This window comes from Lepidochelys kempii, chromosome 3, assembly GCF_965140285.1.
Source record: "Lepidochelys kempii isolate rLepKem1 chromosome 3, rLepKem1.hap1, whole genome shotgun sequence".
NCBI classification, from domain to species: domain Eukaryota; kingdom Metazoa; phylum Chordata; order Testudines; family Cheloniidae; genus Lepidochelys; species Lepidochelys kempii.
Genome location: NC_136382.1, coordinates 62,910,057 through 62,929,607, shown reverse-complemented (window position 1 = coordinate 62,929,607; position 19,551 = coordinate 62,910,057). Strand labels below are relative to the sequence as shown.

Genomic DNA, 19,551 nt, shown 5'->3' with positions numbered 1-19,551 from the left:
GCAGGCTGTTAGTTGCCAGGCAGTTCAGCTGTCCCTCCCCACACTGCCATTTGCTGCTTTACCATATCTCAGGGCGGGGAGGTGGGGACGGGACAATAGAGGGCTCAGGATTGAGGGAGCTTGCTAGCAGCAGCTGTTGTCTCAACTTGCTTATCTGCTTAAAAAGGCAGTGTACTTAAAGGGGCAATGCGTCTCTCTCTCTCTCTCTCTCACGCACACACAGTCTCTCTTTGCCATGCTGTGTCTCCTCCCTCCATTTGTGTTCCCTTGTATTGTGTGAGGCTACATTAACAACAATGTGTTAACCCTTGAGAGCTCAGCCAAGTACTAGTTCATCATTTAGCAGTAAGCAATTCCCTGGGAAATATTCCACCCTCTAACTCCTCCACCTCAACCAAGCTTCACAATCATCATTGCTGTGTACAGTATTAAATTGTTTGTTTAAAACTTATACTGTGTATATATGTTTGTGTGTGTGTATACATATATAGACTTTCGTCTAGTGAAAAAAATTTCCCTGGAACCTAATCCCCCCCTTTACATTAATTCTTATGGGGAAATTGGATTCACTTAACATTGTTTCACTTAAAGTAGCATTTTTCAATAACATAACATCAATGTTTAGCGAGGAGTTACTGTAATTGAAAGTATTAGGCAGCCTTAGCTATAGGCATCACTTCCAGCACTACCATGACACTAACTGTACCTGACAGCGACTGTACATTACATAGATAAGAGATACCTTATGTGTGTAAATGAGAGGGAGAGACATCTCTGACATATAGTTAAATATTCTGAAAAGTAATTTCTCTATACACAGGCAGTGTTGATTTCAGTGTTTGTAAAGTTTAACAAGAGATAGCTACAAAGGAACAAACAAATGGTTTGAGTAGTATGTTCTCATGTCTTTGGCAGTGACCTATGCTCAGTGTTTCAAAGAAAAGTGAAATGCCCTTTCTTTCTCTTTTTATAATACCTCTAGTGAATTGTGCAGTACTTTCCTATTGGGCAGGGGTGAGTGGGCAATCTTTTCCTGACATTAGCTAAACAATCTGGTTCTTTCCTGAAGCATCAAAACTGATCACTCTAATTTTGTTCTAGCTGTAGTAGTGAACTGCGGATGGTATATTTATTTCATACGTCTAATCTTTTCTGAATATTACTAAGCTATTTACCGGAGTATCCTGTGGCAGTGAATTACTTTTGTTAATTGGGTTGTATTAGAGTTCATGTATTTGAACAGTGCTGCTGTTTCATTTTATAAAGTGTGCACAAGTGTGTATCCAAATGGTTTCTCTACCATTCATTTTTATATTCTTGTCTCCATGTTAAATATTTAGACTTCTTTAAAGATGGAGCCCCCATCACATGCACATCCCTGTGTTTTGTTGACCCTGTTTAGACTTTTGTGTTTGCTGTGGAGCTATGGTATACTGCAGTAATGGGGGTATGAAATATGCTGGAAAGACACATAAGTGGGGAAGTTCAGTACTACTGAAGTAAAACTTGAACTGAGGATAAAGCAATAGAATATATTGCGATTCAAATCCCAGTGCATAAAAAAGCAAACGGTATGGTATGTTATAGCCCTCCAGATCAAAATAGTACACAGTATTTAGAGAGATCACATGCCATCAAACTACTAAAACAGGAATGTACAATTGCAAATATTTACTGCCCTAATTTCACATTGGATCATAGTTTGGAGAAGCAACGCTGTAATAATTGCAAGTTTGTTTTTAAAAATAGCTTTTTGTTTGCGCTGCTTTATTCTTTTCTCAATGATTCATTCAGATTTTGCTACTTGTTTTTAGGTTGTCAGATTCCATCCTATTTAAATAGTTTAGAGTGTATTTTGATAGGTTAATATCTTCATCTCTTTGTTTTGTTAGGATAAAATCAAGCAGAGACTGTCTTAAACTTGTGTATGCAGCCTTTTACACTTAAACGTGTGTAACTGTGTTCTGTGACTTTCATTCTTCTTTAATTTAGTCTCGTAACCTCTCGTCTTTGTTTTCCGTGTGTGTGTGTGTGTGTGACATACATAGAATGTATTATAATAGTAATTTTTGTATTTAAAGTACACAAATTCTATTTATAATAATAATTTGTATATACAGAATATGCATAGTAGACTGCATCTTAGAATTGGAGCCCTGAGTGATACAAAATTTATATCTGTGGATAGAAAGCTGATATCTGCAGCGCTCTAGTGACAATGAACGAGACCAGCAGGACTATGGCCAGTGACCGGGCCAGGAAGTGCAGTGGAGAAAGCAGCAGCATGTTGGGCCACCACTCTTAGGAGCCAGTGTCCAGCCTGGGTAGCTGCAGCATGGCTGTGCTTCCCCCAGCCCTGCCCACTGGGCAGGGCACCAGGTTCAGTAGCAGCTGTCACTGGTCATGTGTGCAAGCGGCTCACAGACTCCAAGACAGGATTCTCACATCGCTGCGAGTCGCAGCCCGATATGCTGCTGCTTTTGCCATTGCGGTTCCTGGCCCGGTCGCTTGCCATGGCCCAACCCTGCTAATCCCGCTCATTGTCGCAAGAGCTCTGCAGCTCTGTAGATATCCGCTTTATATCCGTGGATATACATTTTGTATCCGCGCACGGCTTTACTTAGAATTTCACTACAATGCTAATTAGATATAATCTATACTTATAGTATCAGGAGCAATTTTTTTAGTATCTTTTTAATAGAACAACAGTATCTTGCTGCAAAGAAACAGAAAATAAATATTTTAAGAACAGATATGAAAAGACTGTCTTTGCAAAACTAGTTTTGTAAAGAACAGAGCCTGTATATGTATTGGTTGTTTCAGATATTCTAGATGGCTCAATTCTGCCTTTTATGATAGTTAGAGAACCAGTATCAGACCAGTGTTACCAAATCTGAAGAATTTGTTCCCTCCATTGAAGTATCCTGAAAATCTTTTAGACTGTCTTTCTTTATCCTCAAAATTTAGTATGTGACCCCAAGTTTTATTTATTTCACCACCTTCAAACTGGGTTCTGAATACAGAATTATTAATTTCCTTGTTGACATTTTAATGGTGGTCACCACCAGACTTTTTCACAAATGTAATAATTTTATCTTCAAAACACTGTTGTCAGATAAGATGATATAATCCCCATTTCACAGATGGGAACTAGAGGCACAGAGAGACTAACCAAATTTTTGGTGCCCAACTTGAGATATCTAGGGCCTGTTTTTTTCAGAATATTTAGTATTATAAAACACTTCATATGTTGACAGCAGAGCTATCACTGACTTCATTTTGCTGTGAATGCTTAGTACTTCTGCAAGTCAGACCCCAGGGTCTCAATTTGGGCACCCAGAACATGAGGAATGTGAAAAAATTTGGTTAAATGACTTGTCCAGCATCACTTAGAATACTGTGGTAAAGGCGGAGATGGAATCCAGTTCTCCAAGGTGGCCATTCTTCTCCTGCAATCCCCCTAATTTACTACACGTCTTTCAACTTCTGCAAAGAGCCATCAGTTCCTACAGACAGCCTCATTGACTACAGCGGGATGAAGTTAAACACACTCAGCAGGATTGAAACCTTTAGACTTACAGACAGATGTCTGCCACTAAGCTCATAGTAACTGTTAACAGTTGTAGGTTGTCCACCTTTGTGAGTGGACTAGAGGGGGAGATAAAACCCACATTTTGCTTGCAGTTTTTACAGCTATTTGCAGACCGCATCAGAAGAAGTTCAAGATTTTGAGACTCTTGCTTCAATTCCAGGTTCGGGGGGGGGGGGGGGGGAGAGTGGGAGTTGGGTGACGCCAAGAGTCACAGGGCAGACAGCCTGGAGAAGAGAATTTGTAGGAGAGCATCAAGTCAGGTTGTGGGTTCTTTGGCTTGAGAACCAGAAGGGAGACTGGTGGGCTGGGGAAGACTGTCTGAATCACAGTACAGCCCAGGGGGGGCTGGGAGGCCCCAGAGCCAAGGGAAAGAAGTGCATGAGTTCAAGGACCAAGGGAGGCTGTATGGAACGGGATTGGAATCTGGATACTGGTGGGGTGGGGAAGTATGTTTGAATCACAGCATGGCCCAATAAAAGGAAGGCTGTGGAATCCTTCAAACAAGAAGGAGGAGTTGTGAATTTGAGGACCAGGGTATTCTAGTTATTTTACTCATTGTAGACAGAACTGCTCTCTCTTTTGCACTCTCCTTTTTCTCTTCTTTAATTTTATCTCAGTTCCTTGACTAGATTCTTCTCAGACTTTCCCCTGCCCATATTAAACTTTCCTCCCTTGTCACCACTTCAGGGCCCCCTACTGTTGTTACTGTAGCATCCTCCTTTTATAAGTGTCAAGGAACTTTCTTACAATATTTCATCCCTTCTCCTCTATCTAGGACATCACCCAAATCATTCCAGTTTCTGCTTTAACAATAATAGAGGGAGAAAAAATCATCCCATATATATTATATTATACTTTGAATATTATTTGGATGGGAAGAGTGAGTAGGTTCTTTCTAGGCTGCTGTCATTCTATAAATCTAACTTGTAGGCATGGCACATAACATACGATACCAGAACTCAAGGACCAGAATCCCCTCTTCTCCTGCAGTCCCTTTTAATTAATGAATTATATCTATGTGCCAACATAAACCTGGGTCTCATAGTTGTGCTGTAACAAATTGGATTTTTTTTAGCTGAGTTAGAACTGGAACCTGTTCAGTTTTACAAAAAGTGGTGATGACATATGTCTGACTCTCATCCATGGTCTCTGAATTAGAGCTCATAAAACATAAGTTAACTTTCTGGGGTGAAGTTTTTAACTTGCTGGGGTGTATATCCCTATGGAGAGGAAGAATGGTCCCAGTGGTAAGGGCCTGTGACTCTGGAAATATGGGCTCAATTCCCTGGTCTGTCACACACTTCCTGTGTGACTTTAAGCAAGTCATATACAGTTTTTAAAAGTAGGTTCCCAAATGTGCAGATAGGCACCTAGTGGGATTTTCAAAAGCACTGAGGTGTCTGACACTAGTCACCTATCTACATCTTTGTGCTCTCAGGGGGTACAAAGGACAAGCTACGGACAGACCTTTCACTTGTTCTTCCCAGGGTCTTGGATTTTATTTAAAACAAAACCAAAACATCTGTTATGGTTTCAAAGGAAACCGCCAAAATGTGAATTGACTGTAACTGGGACAGAAATGCCTGCCTGAGTTTGCAGAGAACCTGGAACAGCTCTGAGTGCTGTGAATTGCCCCATTCATCTTAATGGGCATTAATAAAGATTTTTTTTTATGCTTTAAAAGTTATCTGTTTCACTGCTTATTAAAGCATGCCGGAAAGGTGAGGAAATATATTCAGAAGATATATACTAGCGTTTCTTAAGTTGGGAGTGCATGAAGGACTAGCTGATGTGAGGAGAGAATAGAAATACGGGTATAAAATAAAATATTAAATTTAACATAAAATAAATACAAGGAACACTATACTGATTCATTATTCATTTTCATATTCAATATAAACCTCAGTTTTAAAATATAAATTAGGCTGTTTGCAGTATCTACAGTTCGTTGCCCTGGAGTTCTGCAGAAACTAAAAGACCTTGCTAAAGAATTTAGATTCAGCTTGCTGTAGGGCTTGTGTGTACATTTATAGATGCATAATTTGTATATGCTGTTGGCACTTAGCATACTTTGTATTCTGCTTGCACACTCTTCTGCAGCTTTACTCAGTGTATTTAGACTGTAGTGAGAAGTGGTTTACAATGAATGTCACTAATTTTGTTGTTTTAGTTAAATAATATAGATTTGGACATCAGAAGAGATAATTATATGGTTGTGATGATTGCTGCCTTGTTTTTAGGGTTCTGATGATTGCCTTGTAAAAATCTGGGCAACAGATGATGGAAGGTTGTTGGCAACTTTAAGAGGACATGCAGCTGAAATATCTGACATGGCTGTGAACTATGAGAACACCATGATTGCTGCAGGGAGCTGTGATAAAATGATCAGAGTTTGGTGTCTTCGAACATGTGCACCCTTAGCAGTTTTGCAGGGTCACAGTGCATCCATAACATCACTACAGGTAACAATCTTTCTGTCTTTTTACATATCACAATAAGTGAGGAAGTGGATTGCAGCAATAACAGTTTTTTTCTGTGAAGTTTGTTTTAATAAGAAATGTGCAACAGGTAACTAAATTGTAAAGCATGAACAAGGAGCTTTTAAAAATTGAATGGTCCCTTTAGGTTCTTTTTAATGTCATAAATGTCTGACAGACTGAAGACATGATTTTTGTCCCGAAGATCTGATCCCGAAGATTCTGTTCTGATTCTGCAAAAACACATGCTTCCCTTTATGCACATGTGTAGTCCTGTTGAAGTCAGTGGGACTATTTGTATATAAAGTTAGGTACGCAAGTCTTTGCAGGACCAACACCTAAGTTATGCACAAATGGCGATAAATATTGGGTGTGGTAGAGAGAAGATTGTCAAGCATTAAAAGAACGAGTTCATTAGATGATTTGTTTAATATTTCACAACACTTGTCATTTATAAAAGAGAGCTTATTGTAAGGCTGTTTCTATTCCTTACATTTGTAAAGATCTTTCCTTGGGTGTTTGTCCCTATTGATGATCCACTCTAGGTGTACATGCACCCAGGATTGGAGATTTTTTGCTAGCAGTTTCTGTTTCATCTGTGCATACTTGGCCTGAGATGTAATGCTCTCTCTTTTTATTAGTTTTCAGTTCAGATGGCACTGTATGCACAGTATCTTTGGACTGTATTTTTAAAAGAGAACTTAAATGTGTGTGCAAAATAAAATCCATACCCCTCCTTCTTTTGTTTAGTATTCTGGGAATTGATTATGCTAAAATCTTCCAGCTTCAAATATTGTAAAGTGAGCACTTCCCTCTCAGTGATGACTCTACTTGCTGCCTTTTTTGTTTGAGGGGACATGAGACTCGCCCAAAGTGCAGTATCTGTAAGTTATTTTCCAGAAGAACAAACAATTGCAGGGAGATGAGGCTAAAAATGTCTTCTCCCCCCCATCCCCCGCAATGTGGTCAGCCTCAAATTTGGGCCCACCTGACTCCCCTGTACAATGGACAGAAGAGCCAAAGAGTGCTCCTTTCAGCTTGGCATTGGTTAGCTCTAGAACACATGCAGTTAAGCTTACCTTGAAGGATAGGAGGATCCAGGGGAAAGTAGCAGCGAAAAGTTAAACACCCTCCCAAGGAAGCGAGACAAAGCTCTGCTTATATCTTTTTTTTTTTTAAAGTTAAAATTGCCTCTTGATTCCAAGATGAGTGAGGCTCCACAACCTGGTACAGGTACAGATGGAGCATTGAAGGAGTGTGGAACCAGCACTGCGGCACTGATGTCATAGAATCCTATGATCATGCCCAGTACTAAGTCTCTTATTACAGTACCCACCATCGGCACCAGCTGCCACACCATTGGTACCAATTGATGCATTGTAGAAAGCAGATCAGTACTGAGTGCTTTATCAACGGTAACGAGAATGATCCAGCTTCACAGTACTGATTCAATGCATGGTACTGGGGGACCTGCAAATGTCTGAGCCCAAATCCCCATTGCTGTCAGGAGGCTTACATTTATCTCCAGTACAAGACTCAGTTACTTCCTCAGGACCAGTCTCCTCCCTGCTACTAACTTTAAGGGAGGAACAGCTTCATTTCAGTCCCATTCCCACTGTTCCTCCTCTGGAGTCAGATGTATCATATTCATTGTCTGACTCCCAGAACAGAGTAAATGATTCACTTACATATTTCCCTAGAACCTGTTCATAAGACCATAAGAACAGCTATACTGGGTCAGACCAATGGTCCGTCTAGCCCAGTATCCTGTCTTCCGACAGTGGCCAGTGCCAGATGAACAGAAGAGGGTAATTCCATTTGATCCATCCCCTGTGGTCCAGTCCCAGCCTCAAATTTTGGCTCAGAAAGGTGGTCTAAGATATCCCGTCATTCCAGATTCAGGGATTATCAGGCTCCTCATATGAGCTGGTATCCATCTCTCTGAGGCCCTTTCATTTTTTTACTGGTACAGTGCCGTTCGGTGGCCATATTGGGGACCCAAGCCTTTCAAGGTATCCTCTCAAAGAGAGTGATGAAGAGAAAGAAGCAGAAGTCTGTTAAGCCTCATGGGTGGATCTTCTGTGCATACCCAACATCAGGAGGAGCTCTCTGAAGGGAAAGACCAGCTCAGAGAGGAAGACAGCTCAGCTTCTGTAGTCCTTTCCTTGTCTTCTGTGGATGAGGCAGTGATGCCAGCCTGACTGTTATGTCCTGACTACTTTGAGCTTTTAAGAGCTCATGAAGAGGATAGTGAATTTGTTCCATATCCTGTTAGAGGAAGTCCTGAGAGGCTCTTCATAAACTATTAGACATCCTTCATACTACTATGCTGGGGCAAATCATGCTTCTGATTAATGATGCTCCCTTGGAGCCTACAAAGACTGTATGGCATACTCCTGCTATTATTTCTCCTTCTTCTAAAAAGACTGAGAAGAAATATTATTTTCTTGCAAAAGAAGCTGAATACTTGTACTTCCACCCAGTGCTATGCTGTCTTGTGGTAGCTGCAGCTAATGAGAGAAATAAACAGCACCATTCTAAGAGAGCCCCATTTAGTAAGAACGTAAAGCCTTTAGACCTTGTTGGACAAAAACTATTCTGCTGTAAGTCTGCAGTTTCAAATTTCTAATTACCAAGTTCTCATGGCAAAGTATGATTTTCTCAACTATAATAAATTCACAAATTTTGTTCACAAGTTGCCAAAGGAATACAGGGAGCCATGTCAGTTAATAGCAAGACCTTCATTACAGGCTTCCTTATATGTGGCAGACACCACTTCATGCTCTTTGGTAACTTCTATATGATGTGTTGGTCTTTGTGGCTTAAGTCTTTGAGTATTCTGAAAGAAGTCCAAGCCATAGTGAATGACCTTCCGTTAGGGCACCCTGATCTTTTCAATGAGAGAACAGATGGGTCCCTCCACCCTTTTAAGGTTTCCCATGCTGCTTTATGTTCTTTAGGCATTTATACTCTAATAATAAAAAGGAAATATGGTAAACTTCAATCTTACCCTAGACAGAGGACAACTCCGTCCTCCTTTTACTAGCTGAGGCCACCAGAGCCTCCAAGGAAAAGTCAGAAACTACAAAAGAGAAATCTGTCTGCTTTCTCTTTGCAGTCCGTGCTGACCAGCAAACATCCCTTTTGATGGGATTGTGGAGAGCTGCAAAATAATCATTTCTGTAGATCTGGCTGCTGCTCCTCCTTCCCAGATTCCAATTGGAAACTTTCCTTTTTCCAGTATGGGAGAGCAAAGAATGCTGTAATAGACAAGGGATGTTAAAAATTATTACAATTGTTCTTCCAATTCAATTCCATGCTTTTCCTGTTCTCCACCCACCTTCTGTATTCCTTTTCAGGAACCCCTCTCAAAGGAGACTTCTTGTCCAGAAGGAGGATTCTCTCTTCCCTTTCGGAGCAATAGAAACTGTTCCAAAGTGAAGAATTTTTACTTAAAATATTTTCTTCTACCCAAGAAGATGGGAAGTTGGAAGCCAATCCTGGACCTTAGAATGCTGAGCACCTGCATTCACCATTTGAAATTTAAGCGTGGTTACCTTTGCTACCATAATACTGTTATTAGATCTGGGAGATGGATTTACAGCTGTTGGCCTCCAGGATGCTTATTTCCACATAAATATATTATCTCGTACACAAGAGATTTGTGATTGGTCCAAATCACTACCTATTTAGGGTTCTTACCCTTTGGCCTGACACTGGCACCAGGGGTATTTACCAAACGGTGGCTGCTTTCCTAAGATAACAGGGCACTATAGTCTTTTTATAACTGGGCTAGTAGCTTCTCAAGCTAAAGTCCTATCAAGAAGTTCAAAACTCTATGTGAGTGGTTCCCCAGCTTTTCCAGACTCTCGATTTGAGAGTAAAAGAAGAAAAGTCAGTTTTAACACCAACAGAATGTATAGAATTTATTGGCCTGATACTGTATTCTAGGACAGCAAAAGAGTATTTACCTCACAACTGATTCCAGACTATATCCAGCCTCATCATCCAACTTCAAGTGACTCTGCAAATTACAGTAAGATCTTGTCTCAGTCTAATGGGTCACAAGGCCTCTAGCGCTTCCATGACACTGCATGCCATACTACATTTACTTTGCATGTAAGCTTGGTTGAGGACAGTGTATGCCCTGAGCAAACACAGTCTGGACATGATTGTATCAGTTCCACAAAAGATTCTCTTCCCTTTCAATTTGTGAAAACCTGAATGCAGTTTGTATGGAAGTTTCCTTTGTTCTACCCCTTCCGACAAGAACGATAGCAACAGATGCAAATGGAGTCTAGAAGGGTCACTGTTACATATATCAATATCCTGGAGCTCAGAAAAGTTTACAGCATATGCATACACTTCTTGCCAAGGTTTCAAGGTCAGCCTAGTCAGATTATGACCAACATGATTACAATATTTTACATAAACAAGCAGAGAGCACAGTCATCTCTTCTGTGCTCATAGGCAATTCCTTTGAGCGCCAGGATATTGATATATATCAATATATATATAACTGGCCAGGTCTGAAGAGCACATTAACAGATAACCTCAGCAAATACTTTTCCACAGCGCATGAATGGGAGATTCAGAAGTCTGTTGTTCAGTTCATTTTCCACCAGTGGGGATGACCGGCAGTCGATTTGTTTGCAACAGACAGGAACAAGAAATGTCAAAAGTTTTTGTTCCGGAGGGGGTCAGAATCCAAACTCTCTGGTTGATATGTTTTTAATTTCGCGGTCACAGATGCTAATGTATGCTTATCCGCCAATTCTTCTACTTCTGAGGGCATTAAGGAAAATCAAAAAGGACAAGGCAGTAATTATCTTAGTAGTTCCTACGTGGCTCATACAGTATTGGTTCCCAGCACTACTTTGCTTCTCCACTTATCCTCTGATTCAATTATTTCTGCTGTTGGACTTCTTGACTCAGAACATGGGAATCGTTAATAATCCTGATCCATCTCAACCTAACCACATGGTTTTTGGATGGATGTCAGAACTAGAAAAGAAATGTTCTTCAGAGGAGCAAACTATTCTGATCAACAGTAGAAAAGATTCTGCAAGAAAAGAGCATAATACAAAAAGTGGTAGAGATTTGTGGCTTAGTCTGAACTTGTGCTTCTGGAGTCCTAAACACTTTGTATTTTGGACTATATCCTTTCGCCAAAGACCTTGGGGGAACTCACACACCTGTCTTGGGTACATCTGAATGCTATTAGTGCCTTCCACCCACATGTAGATAGCTCATTGTTCTTTGAGATGTGTGTATTCCATGATCGGCCTTTCTTCCTATCTGCTTTGGACTCTTCCTGTACTCTTTGGGATCTGTGGTAGAAAAGGTGCTCAAGTGGCAATTGGTCACACACTGAGTATGGGTGGGAGGATAGGATGCATGCACTACCAAACGGACACTGCTAGCAGAAATCTCTGGTGCATGCCCACCTAGAATGGAATACATATAGGACAAAACATCTTGAACTCTAGTTACTGTACAGGTAAGTAACTTTTTTTTATGTTTGGGTTTGCGTGTAGACTTGTAGGCCTAGGGGATTCATCCATGAGGATTGTTTTTGTGGGGGAAGATAATCCTTCTGACAAACTTCGCAATATTTTACCAGTTGGTGGTGTTACCATGTGATTTTTCCCCCCTGCTATGTGACTTTTCCTTTGGTAGTGTTGGGTACTACTTGAGTTTGCAATAAAGACTGAATAATTAGGGTCATTTGTTTCTGTTTGTGAGAATGGGACAGCAGTTGAACAAATATTTTTTTTTAACCTGTGGGGGTTTTTGTTTGTTTTTCCTCCAGTTTTCTCCATTGTGCAGTGGATCAAAGAGATATCTGTCTTCAACTGGAGCAGATGGAACAATATGTTTTTGGCTGTGGGATGCTGGCACCCTTAAAATAAAGTTAGTTGTATTTTACATGTTCTTAGTTATATGTCATGAAAAAGTAGTGGTAATTAGTGTTAGAGAAATTTAGTTGGGTATTACCGTCAGCAAATTGAAAAAAGTTACTCATCAATTAACTTTCTATATGGTTACAGAATATAGTTTTTCTGGTTGGTATAAAGTTATAAATTGACTGTCTGCCTCCTTTCAGGATTAAGTTAGTACAGCAGTGTACTTAAGGTTTTGTAGGTGAAGCAGATAAAGCATCCAACCTCACTGTTTAATTTAATTTAATACATTTCTGTTCAGGTAGACTTTCTGTGGCCTGGCATAGAAGCTCCATTTTTTTATTGATTGATTGATAGATCAATATCTGGCTCCTAACTCCAAGTGAAATGAGAGTAGTGCTAAAGAAAGCAGTAGGACTAGAAGGTTTTTAATTCCAAATGTTAGGTGGGAGAAGGTATCTGTGACGGGTTGGATCACAGAAACCCCCTGGGAGCTTCCACCTGATGTGCCAAGACTACTTCTGCTCCTGCTTTCCTGCCCTGCCAGCTTAGGACTCCAGCACCCTGCCTGGTTTGAGCCAGACCCACTAGCCTGCCGCAAACCCAGACCCGGGTCTGAACCACATCCCCTAACAGCTGTAGGCTTAACTGAAAGCAGCTTACAGAAGTGTTCTCGTCTTTAACACTCAGATGCCCAACTCCCAATGCGGTCCAAACCCAAAAGAAATCTGTTTTACCCTGTTTAAATGTTATACAGGGTAAACTCATAAATTGTTCGCCCTCTATAACTGATAGAGAGATATGCACAGCTGTTTGCCCCTCCAAGTGTTAATACATACTCTGGGTTAATTAATAAGTAAAAAGTGATTTTATTAAATACAGAAAGTAGGATTTAAGTGGTTCCAAGTAGTAACAGAACAAAGTGAATTACCAAGCAAAATAAAATAAAACCTGCAAGTCTATGTCTAATAAAACTGAATACAAACAAAACCTCTCCAGTTCCAGTAAACTTCCTTTTACAGACTAATCTCCTTTTAGTCTGGGTTCAGCAATCACTCACACCCCCTGTAGTTACTGTCCTTTGTTGCAGTTTTTTTCAGGAATCCTTGGGGGTGGAGAGGCTATCTCCTTAGCCAGCTGAAGACAAAATGAAGGGGGTTTCCCATGGGCTTCAATAGACTTTCTCTTGTGGGCGGAGACCCGCTCCTCTCTCCTATGCAAAGTCCAGCTCCAAGATGGAGTTCTGGAGTCACCTGGGCAAGTCACATGTCCATGCGTGACTCAAATGCTCTACTAAGGTTATTTAGAAATCAAGCCAGTACACGGCCAATATTCATAACTTCAAATACAAAATGATACATGCATACAAATAGGATTAATAGATTCAGTAAATCATAACCGCTACATAGATATGTTACATGGCATATGTAGCATAGAACATATTCCAGTTATGTCATATATATTCATAAGCATATTTCCATAAAGCCTTATAGGGGGCACAGTCACAGTATCATCCTACTAAAATTCTGAAATATCTTAAAGCATTTTAATGCTAAAATAAATGAAACTTCTTTCTTTCATCTTCCTCTAGACTTTTTGCCTATCAGAGTTATTCCCCCCCCCGCCCCTCCCCCATTTTCCTACTTTAGGTGAGGTGAGTTTGAGCTTTCTTTCCCTCCTGCTATGTATCAGCACACATGGGTATTTCTGGATGGTTATGTAGGTGTGCTGGTGTCTAAAATGAATCTGACGAGTAACTTGAGGTGGGGTGCATGACATCTTCTTGGAAGCATTGTCAGGATACAATATACACAACAGAATTAAATTTTGTGAAAACATTAATTTAGTCTATAAACATGAAATACTATTCATTCTCATTCTACTATCCTCACTCAAAATCTATGGCTCGGTCTTGAAAATATTCATTAACATAAAATTCATTGGGGTTGTTTTTGAGGATGGTATTTTTTTGCTGTGCTCTCTGGGTGGACTGGCTCCACTTCCGAAGCCTGGGCTTTCATTATGTTGTCCAAGCAGTCTGGTTCAGACCCTTCTTTTCTTTTCTGTGTGCTAGGGAGCTTGTAGTCAGCTTCCTCATCTTATCTTCCAGGTTTTCCAGGCCTTGGCTGCTGCACTGTTCTCCAGGCAGTTCATTTTGCCAGTTTACATTTCTGGCTCCCCTGTTTGCTGGCTACAAGATGTACTACTGCAGCTCTCACTCTTGACCCTCTGCTGTGGGAGCATATACTAATCCAATTAACTCTGCCTTACTAGGAAAACAGAAGAGCAAGAGGCTATCCCAGTAGGCTAGAGAGACCAGTTCTGCCAACTTTCATGAAGTTTTTCTTAAAGCGTGAGCTTCTGGAGTCAAGTGTTTAGATGAGAATCTCAGCGTTTTCTTTTAAGAAACAAGGTTTCTAGCTCTTGTTGTGGAGAAAAGCTCAGAAATCTGACCTGAGCATACACTAATGGCTCAAAAACCAGAAGGCAAATAAAAAACTTGGAGAGAGTGGGTGGGTGGGTGGGTCAATAGGTTGAAAGTTAAATCTTCTGAATTTTAAGACAATGATATGACTTTGGGGGGGGGGGGTCCTACCCGATGATTTTTGAACACATTGGATTGCCAATACTGAGAGACAAAATAAAATGTGGGGTAGTTGGCTGCAGCAGAATTGCAAATTACATGGCAAGAATGCTTAATTCTGTGGTCCAAAAGATCCTGATCAAGATGAATTAAGCAGTTCACTCCTCTGAGCTATTGTTTCTGGCTGTCTGCAGACTCAAGCAAACTTCTCTACATCAGTTTACAGTTATTCATAGTTTCCAATATGATTTCCTTGGTTACAAGGACTAGAAACATTTTTTTCCCTTATCAAACCTGAGATTATGGAGCTCCGTTTTGAAGCACATTCTGCAGTGACAGAATTGTGGAATATATGGGGCTCTGATTATTACATATATATATTAATGGGCGCTAGTAAAGGACCAGTCTTTTGAGGGGATGGAGATGTGGGAATGCTGAGGTAGAGGAACAAGGAGTCTATTGGCTGTAGAATAAAGTGTTAGTGGAGTGGGGATGTTGAGGCTACTTTGACTATTTCTCGTTCATTCACATCTGCGGTACATATTGGTTTAGTCAGAATTTTTTTGTGAGATGGCATGGGCCTGGGGACAAGTATTGAAGGGAATAAGTGTTTGGTTTCTTTTAGTTGGTTTAACTGTTTTTTGGATAGTATAAAGTAGTTATTAGTTGGCATGTCTTTTGGGGAGGAGGTATAAAGTATGTCTTGTAGGATTAGAAATTATGTTGTGGTCATGTCTAGAATACTGAAATAGTGGGTCTCTGGGAAGAATAGGTGGGAAATAGCTGGTAGGCGCATTATTGGGAAAGTCTTAGTGGATAGCCTCAGAGGAAGAAAAATCATAATCTCCTCTCCCATTTAATAGTTGAGATCCTCCATTTTAATTCTTTACATTGGAGATGGAATTGCAAGAATCAATGGTTTTCCCTGGCCTCTTGTTTTTGTAGAAGATTCCTCTGCAGTACCTAAGCAGCATGATCTCAGCAGCACTCCAGCAGAGTAGAAGGTTTCCAGGGGTAGTTTAAAATAGAAGATATTCATTTACAACATGTAGTGCTGCTGGGGGTGTGTGCTGATCTTCACTTGTGGGGAGCGTCACCTAGTGATCAGGGCTTAGGTAGTTCTACTTGCAGAGGGGGTTTTGGTAGGGGAGCCTGGGCCCTCCCACTGCCCCAGGCTCTGGCCCATGGCCCTTTGAGGGTAACAAAAGGGTCCAACACCCAAGAGTGCCTCCAGGCTGCTCTCTCTGAACCACTTCCTACCATCCCTCTGTTGTCCACAGTTTGCAGACTGAACAGGAAGGCATGAATGGGGTCAGCTCACCACATGGCACCTCTTCGTGGTCAGGCATGGTGTGTTAACTCTTTCCTTAGAGCAGTGGCTGGCTCCTTGGCCCGCCACTCAGTTTAGTTCCAGGTCTCTCCGCTTCAGGGGTAGCTCATAAACAGGACAAGGAGAATTAGCACAAATAAACTGAGTACACATGAGAGAGGGGGAGGAATGCTTCCCTCTCACAGTGTACCTGAAGCAGGTCCTCAGGGAGGGATCCTGCTTTCCCTCAGCTCTTTTCTCAGGAGCTGCAAGTTGCTTTTCTAAAACATTCCCTGGTCTACGCCCAAGTGAGCTGTCCTGCTCCCTTTTAACTCCTCCTCCAGTCTGTGCATCTCTTGCATGTATGGCAGGGCAGGGCTGGCTGAGCCCAGAGCAGCTCCTTAACCCCTTGTTGCTCAGTGTGGGGTTTGCATATTCCATCACAGGGGGAAACACACTACTTTGCGGAACCAAAGGCAGGATTCTGCTACTTGGAAATCTATTTCTGCTGAAGGAAAGAGGGAGAGATTAATTAAATCTTCCCAACTTTTTTTTCCCCCCTCTATCCCAAATTTGCACTGAGGGAAGAAGGCAGGGAAGATTACTTTGCAAGACAAATGTTATATCAAAAGTTCTAGGGGTATATAGGGTCTTATGGGTGGACATGATGTTGATGCATAGGGATTTTCTGGGTACGTAACAATGTAATCCATAATTATTTGACAAATATCACATTTAAAAACTGGTATATGCCTTGATTCTCTCATAGGGTATGTGTACATGGGAGCTGGAGTTGTAATTTTAGATCGACATACCCATGCTTGCTTTGATTGAGCTAGCATGCTAAAAATAGCCGTGTAGCTGTAGCTCCATGGTTGGTAGGATGGGCTAGTTGCCTTAACTACAATCCTGTCTTCAATCCTAGGTATGTATTTGGGGCAGCTAATCCATCCCACTGCCCGTTGAGCCACAGCTATGCTGCTGTTTTTACACGCTAGCTCAATCAATGCTTATACAGTTATATCAACCTGAGCTGGAAATTATACTTCCAGCTCCAGTGTAGACATACCTGTGGCTATATTATTGCAGTGGTTGCCTTACTGGTCTACTGTTCTAAGTGAGACAAGGTGGTGGGATAATATCTTTTGTTGGACCAACTTCTGTTGGTGAGAGAGACAAGCTTTCAAGCCTGTTCTAAGTAATAGTCTACATAGATCTGTGCAACTTGCCTGATTTAAATTTTTGTTTGTCAATTTTTAAATAAATTTTCAGTCCCAGTTTCTCATGTATTTTAGATATCTGCAGCTAGTAAGCCTCTACCCTCGATATGTGTCAAGTTCAAAATGTCATCTGACATTAAGGTCCTTCCCTCTGATTTATCATTGTACTTGTATATTTGATTTTTGTTTATATTGTTATTCACATATTATATTAACTGTCTTGGTTATCTTTGGTGCCTTTTTTTCTGCTGTTTGCATTTAATATTGGACCCTTACTCATGTTCCACTCTGTTGTTCTCGTCTTCCAAACATCCATACTGCTAATTCTTTAGTACTATTCAAAGTATACTCAAAAGTCTTACTTTTTTTTTCTCTTTTTTATGTATTTACTGTTATGTCTTATGATCTTTTGCTATTATTATGTCCCATGCCTCAACACTTAGAACAAGTCGGTAGAAATCTGTTGACGTTATTACAGTGGGCTAAAGTTTGCCCTCTAACTATCAAGGGACTAGATACTTGGCTGGCATAAATTGGATCGCTAAGATTCTGGACCCCAAGTAGTTTTTAAAAGCCTTAGTAGATAACATAAATTGATAGGGGTAGAGAGACAGTTGGGAACCCAGAAATGTCTTAATGCAGTTTTTTTCAACATAAGAACTTAAAGTTCAAAAACTAATGCCCTTGAATTCTAATGGCTTCCATGAATTTTGGTTGAGGTCAAAGGGTCTTCTAAGCTGAAAAGTTTTTCCACCTTTTAAAGTGTTGACTGAAATTGTACTAAGTATTTCCATGAGACTGGGAACTTGCATTGTACTTATTATTTATAGTGAAGTCCACAGATCCATGACATCAGACATATTTGTTTTAGGCAGCCAAATGTCTCTGCTCTAGGCAAGAGGGAGGCAGATCAACTCCACCTTGTTACAGAGCAAATATATAGAATTTCTTTTCAATTGGCTTCAAACTTCCAGGTTTCTGCTCTCTGTCTTTATTGGCATGGGGATTCCTTTTCTCCTCACAATTACTGGGACTCTTCCTCTACCTCCCTGCTCAACCACACAGAGTGCAGCGTGGAGGAGACTAAGAAGGGGAAAGCCAGATGCAGTCTCCTGTACCTCCTAACTGATTGAGTGCCTATTCTGGAGATCTGTTCTGGTTCTCTGGAGACTCAGGTCTCTCCCATATGGTCAGATTGGGGCAGGGTTTCCTGCAGCCTCTCTCCCCCAAGTAGGAGAGTTCCCAGAAAGCAGCAAAGTCCTCTTGCTCTGGCACAGACAGCCATTCCCTCCTCCTCCCACCTTAAAGAAGGGAGGTTGAAGTGCAATATTAAAGGACCAGAGAAGCTTCTTGCCTAGCTGCCAAAGCCTGCCCAGCCCCACCCCCCTCATGCTAACCCCACCCATCCTGCTGTTATAGTTGGACAGCACTGACATGGAAACAGAACGCAGTCTGGAACATACATACAAGTAGCAGCTTGGCCCAACTTTTAAGAAAATCAAACTGACTCACAAAGAGTTATCAAACTGTCCAAAATAGAGAGACGGTCCTTGTTGGAGATTCAATACTCAGAAGAAGCAGAAGAAATTTCTGCACAGGACAGTTGGACAACAGGATGGTACGAGACATCACTCTAAGATTGGATGGGCTTTTAAAGATGATGGGCAAGGATCCAGTGGTGATGGTTCATATTGGCACAAATGACATTGTGTCGCGGGATATCTCACAGGTAGTAGATATGTGCCGAAGAAGAAAAACGTCCAAGCCATCTTCTCTGTGATCCTTGCTGTCCCTCAAGCAAAGGAAGACAGAAGGCAGAAGATTCTGGAAGAGAATCACTGGCTAGGTAAGTGATGTAGGATGGAGGGCTTTGGTTTTGTAGAACATGGGTCCATCTTCTATGGGAGAGGAGTTGTATAGTTTGGATGGCTTCCACCTCAGTAGAAGGGGGACCGATTGCCTGGAGGACAGGCTGGCTAGAATAGTCAGAAAGGGGGTAAACTAATAGCAAAAGGGGAGGGTAAAAAGAGGGGTGATATGAGCACTCAGTATAAAATGGAGATATTTAGAAGAAAATTAATCAAGGAACCAAAGGACACAAAGGAAAGAAATTCTTTAATTGCCTGTGCACCAATGTTAGGAGCCTGGGTAAACATGAGGAATTAGAGATGTTCATTTATAAGCCTAAATTTGATCTAGTTTGTATTACTGTAACCTGCTGGGATGACTCGCACAACTGGAATGTTAAATGGTTATAACCTATTTTGGAAGGACTGTGTGAGCAAAAGGGAATGGGGAGTGGCACTGTCAAAAATTGCATTACCTGTTTCCGAGTCCCTAATAACTTGGAAGAAAATGATCTTGAATGCATATGGATCAATGTCCTAACAGATAAAGGACAGATGGGGTACTAGCTGTTGTCTGCTACAGACCACAAAATCACACTAAGGCACCGTAGGACTGCCT

The 19,551-nt window shown here is 41.0% G+C and overlaps 1 protein-coding gene across 7 annotated transcripts in view; it reads left to right on the top strand.

Annotated features, from left to right (window-relative positions):
- PHIP (PHIP subunit of CUL4-Ring ligase complex) overlaps window positions 1–19,551 on the top strand; it is a 305,059-nt gene that overhangs the window by 91,367 nt on the left and 194,141 nt on the right. For all 7 annotated transcript variants that reach the window (XR_013635547.1, XM_073336505.2, XM_073336507.2 and 4 more), the window contains 2 exons: window positions 5,833–6,054; window positions 11,882–11,982. Coding sequence is in view for 6 of the 7 variants with exons in the window: in XM_073336505.2 (XP_073192606.1) it covers window positions 5,833–6,054; window positions 11,882–11,982 (323 nt within the window). In the remaining variant the exon portion in view is untranslated. The remainder of the gene's footprint in view (window positions 1–5,832; window positions 6,055–11,881; window positions 11,983–19,551) is intronic.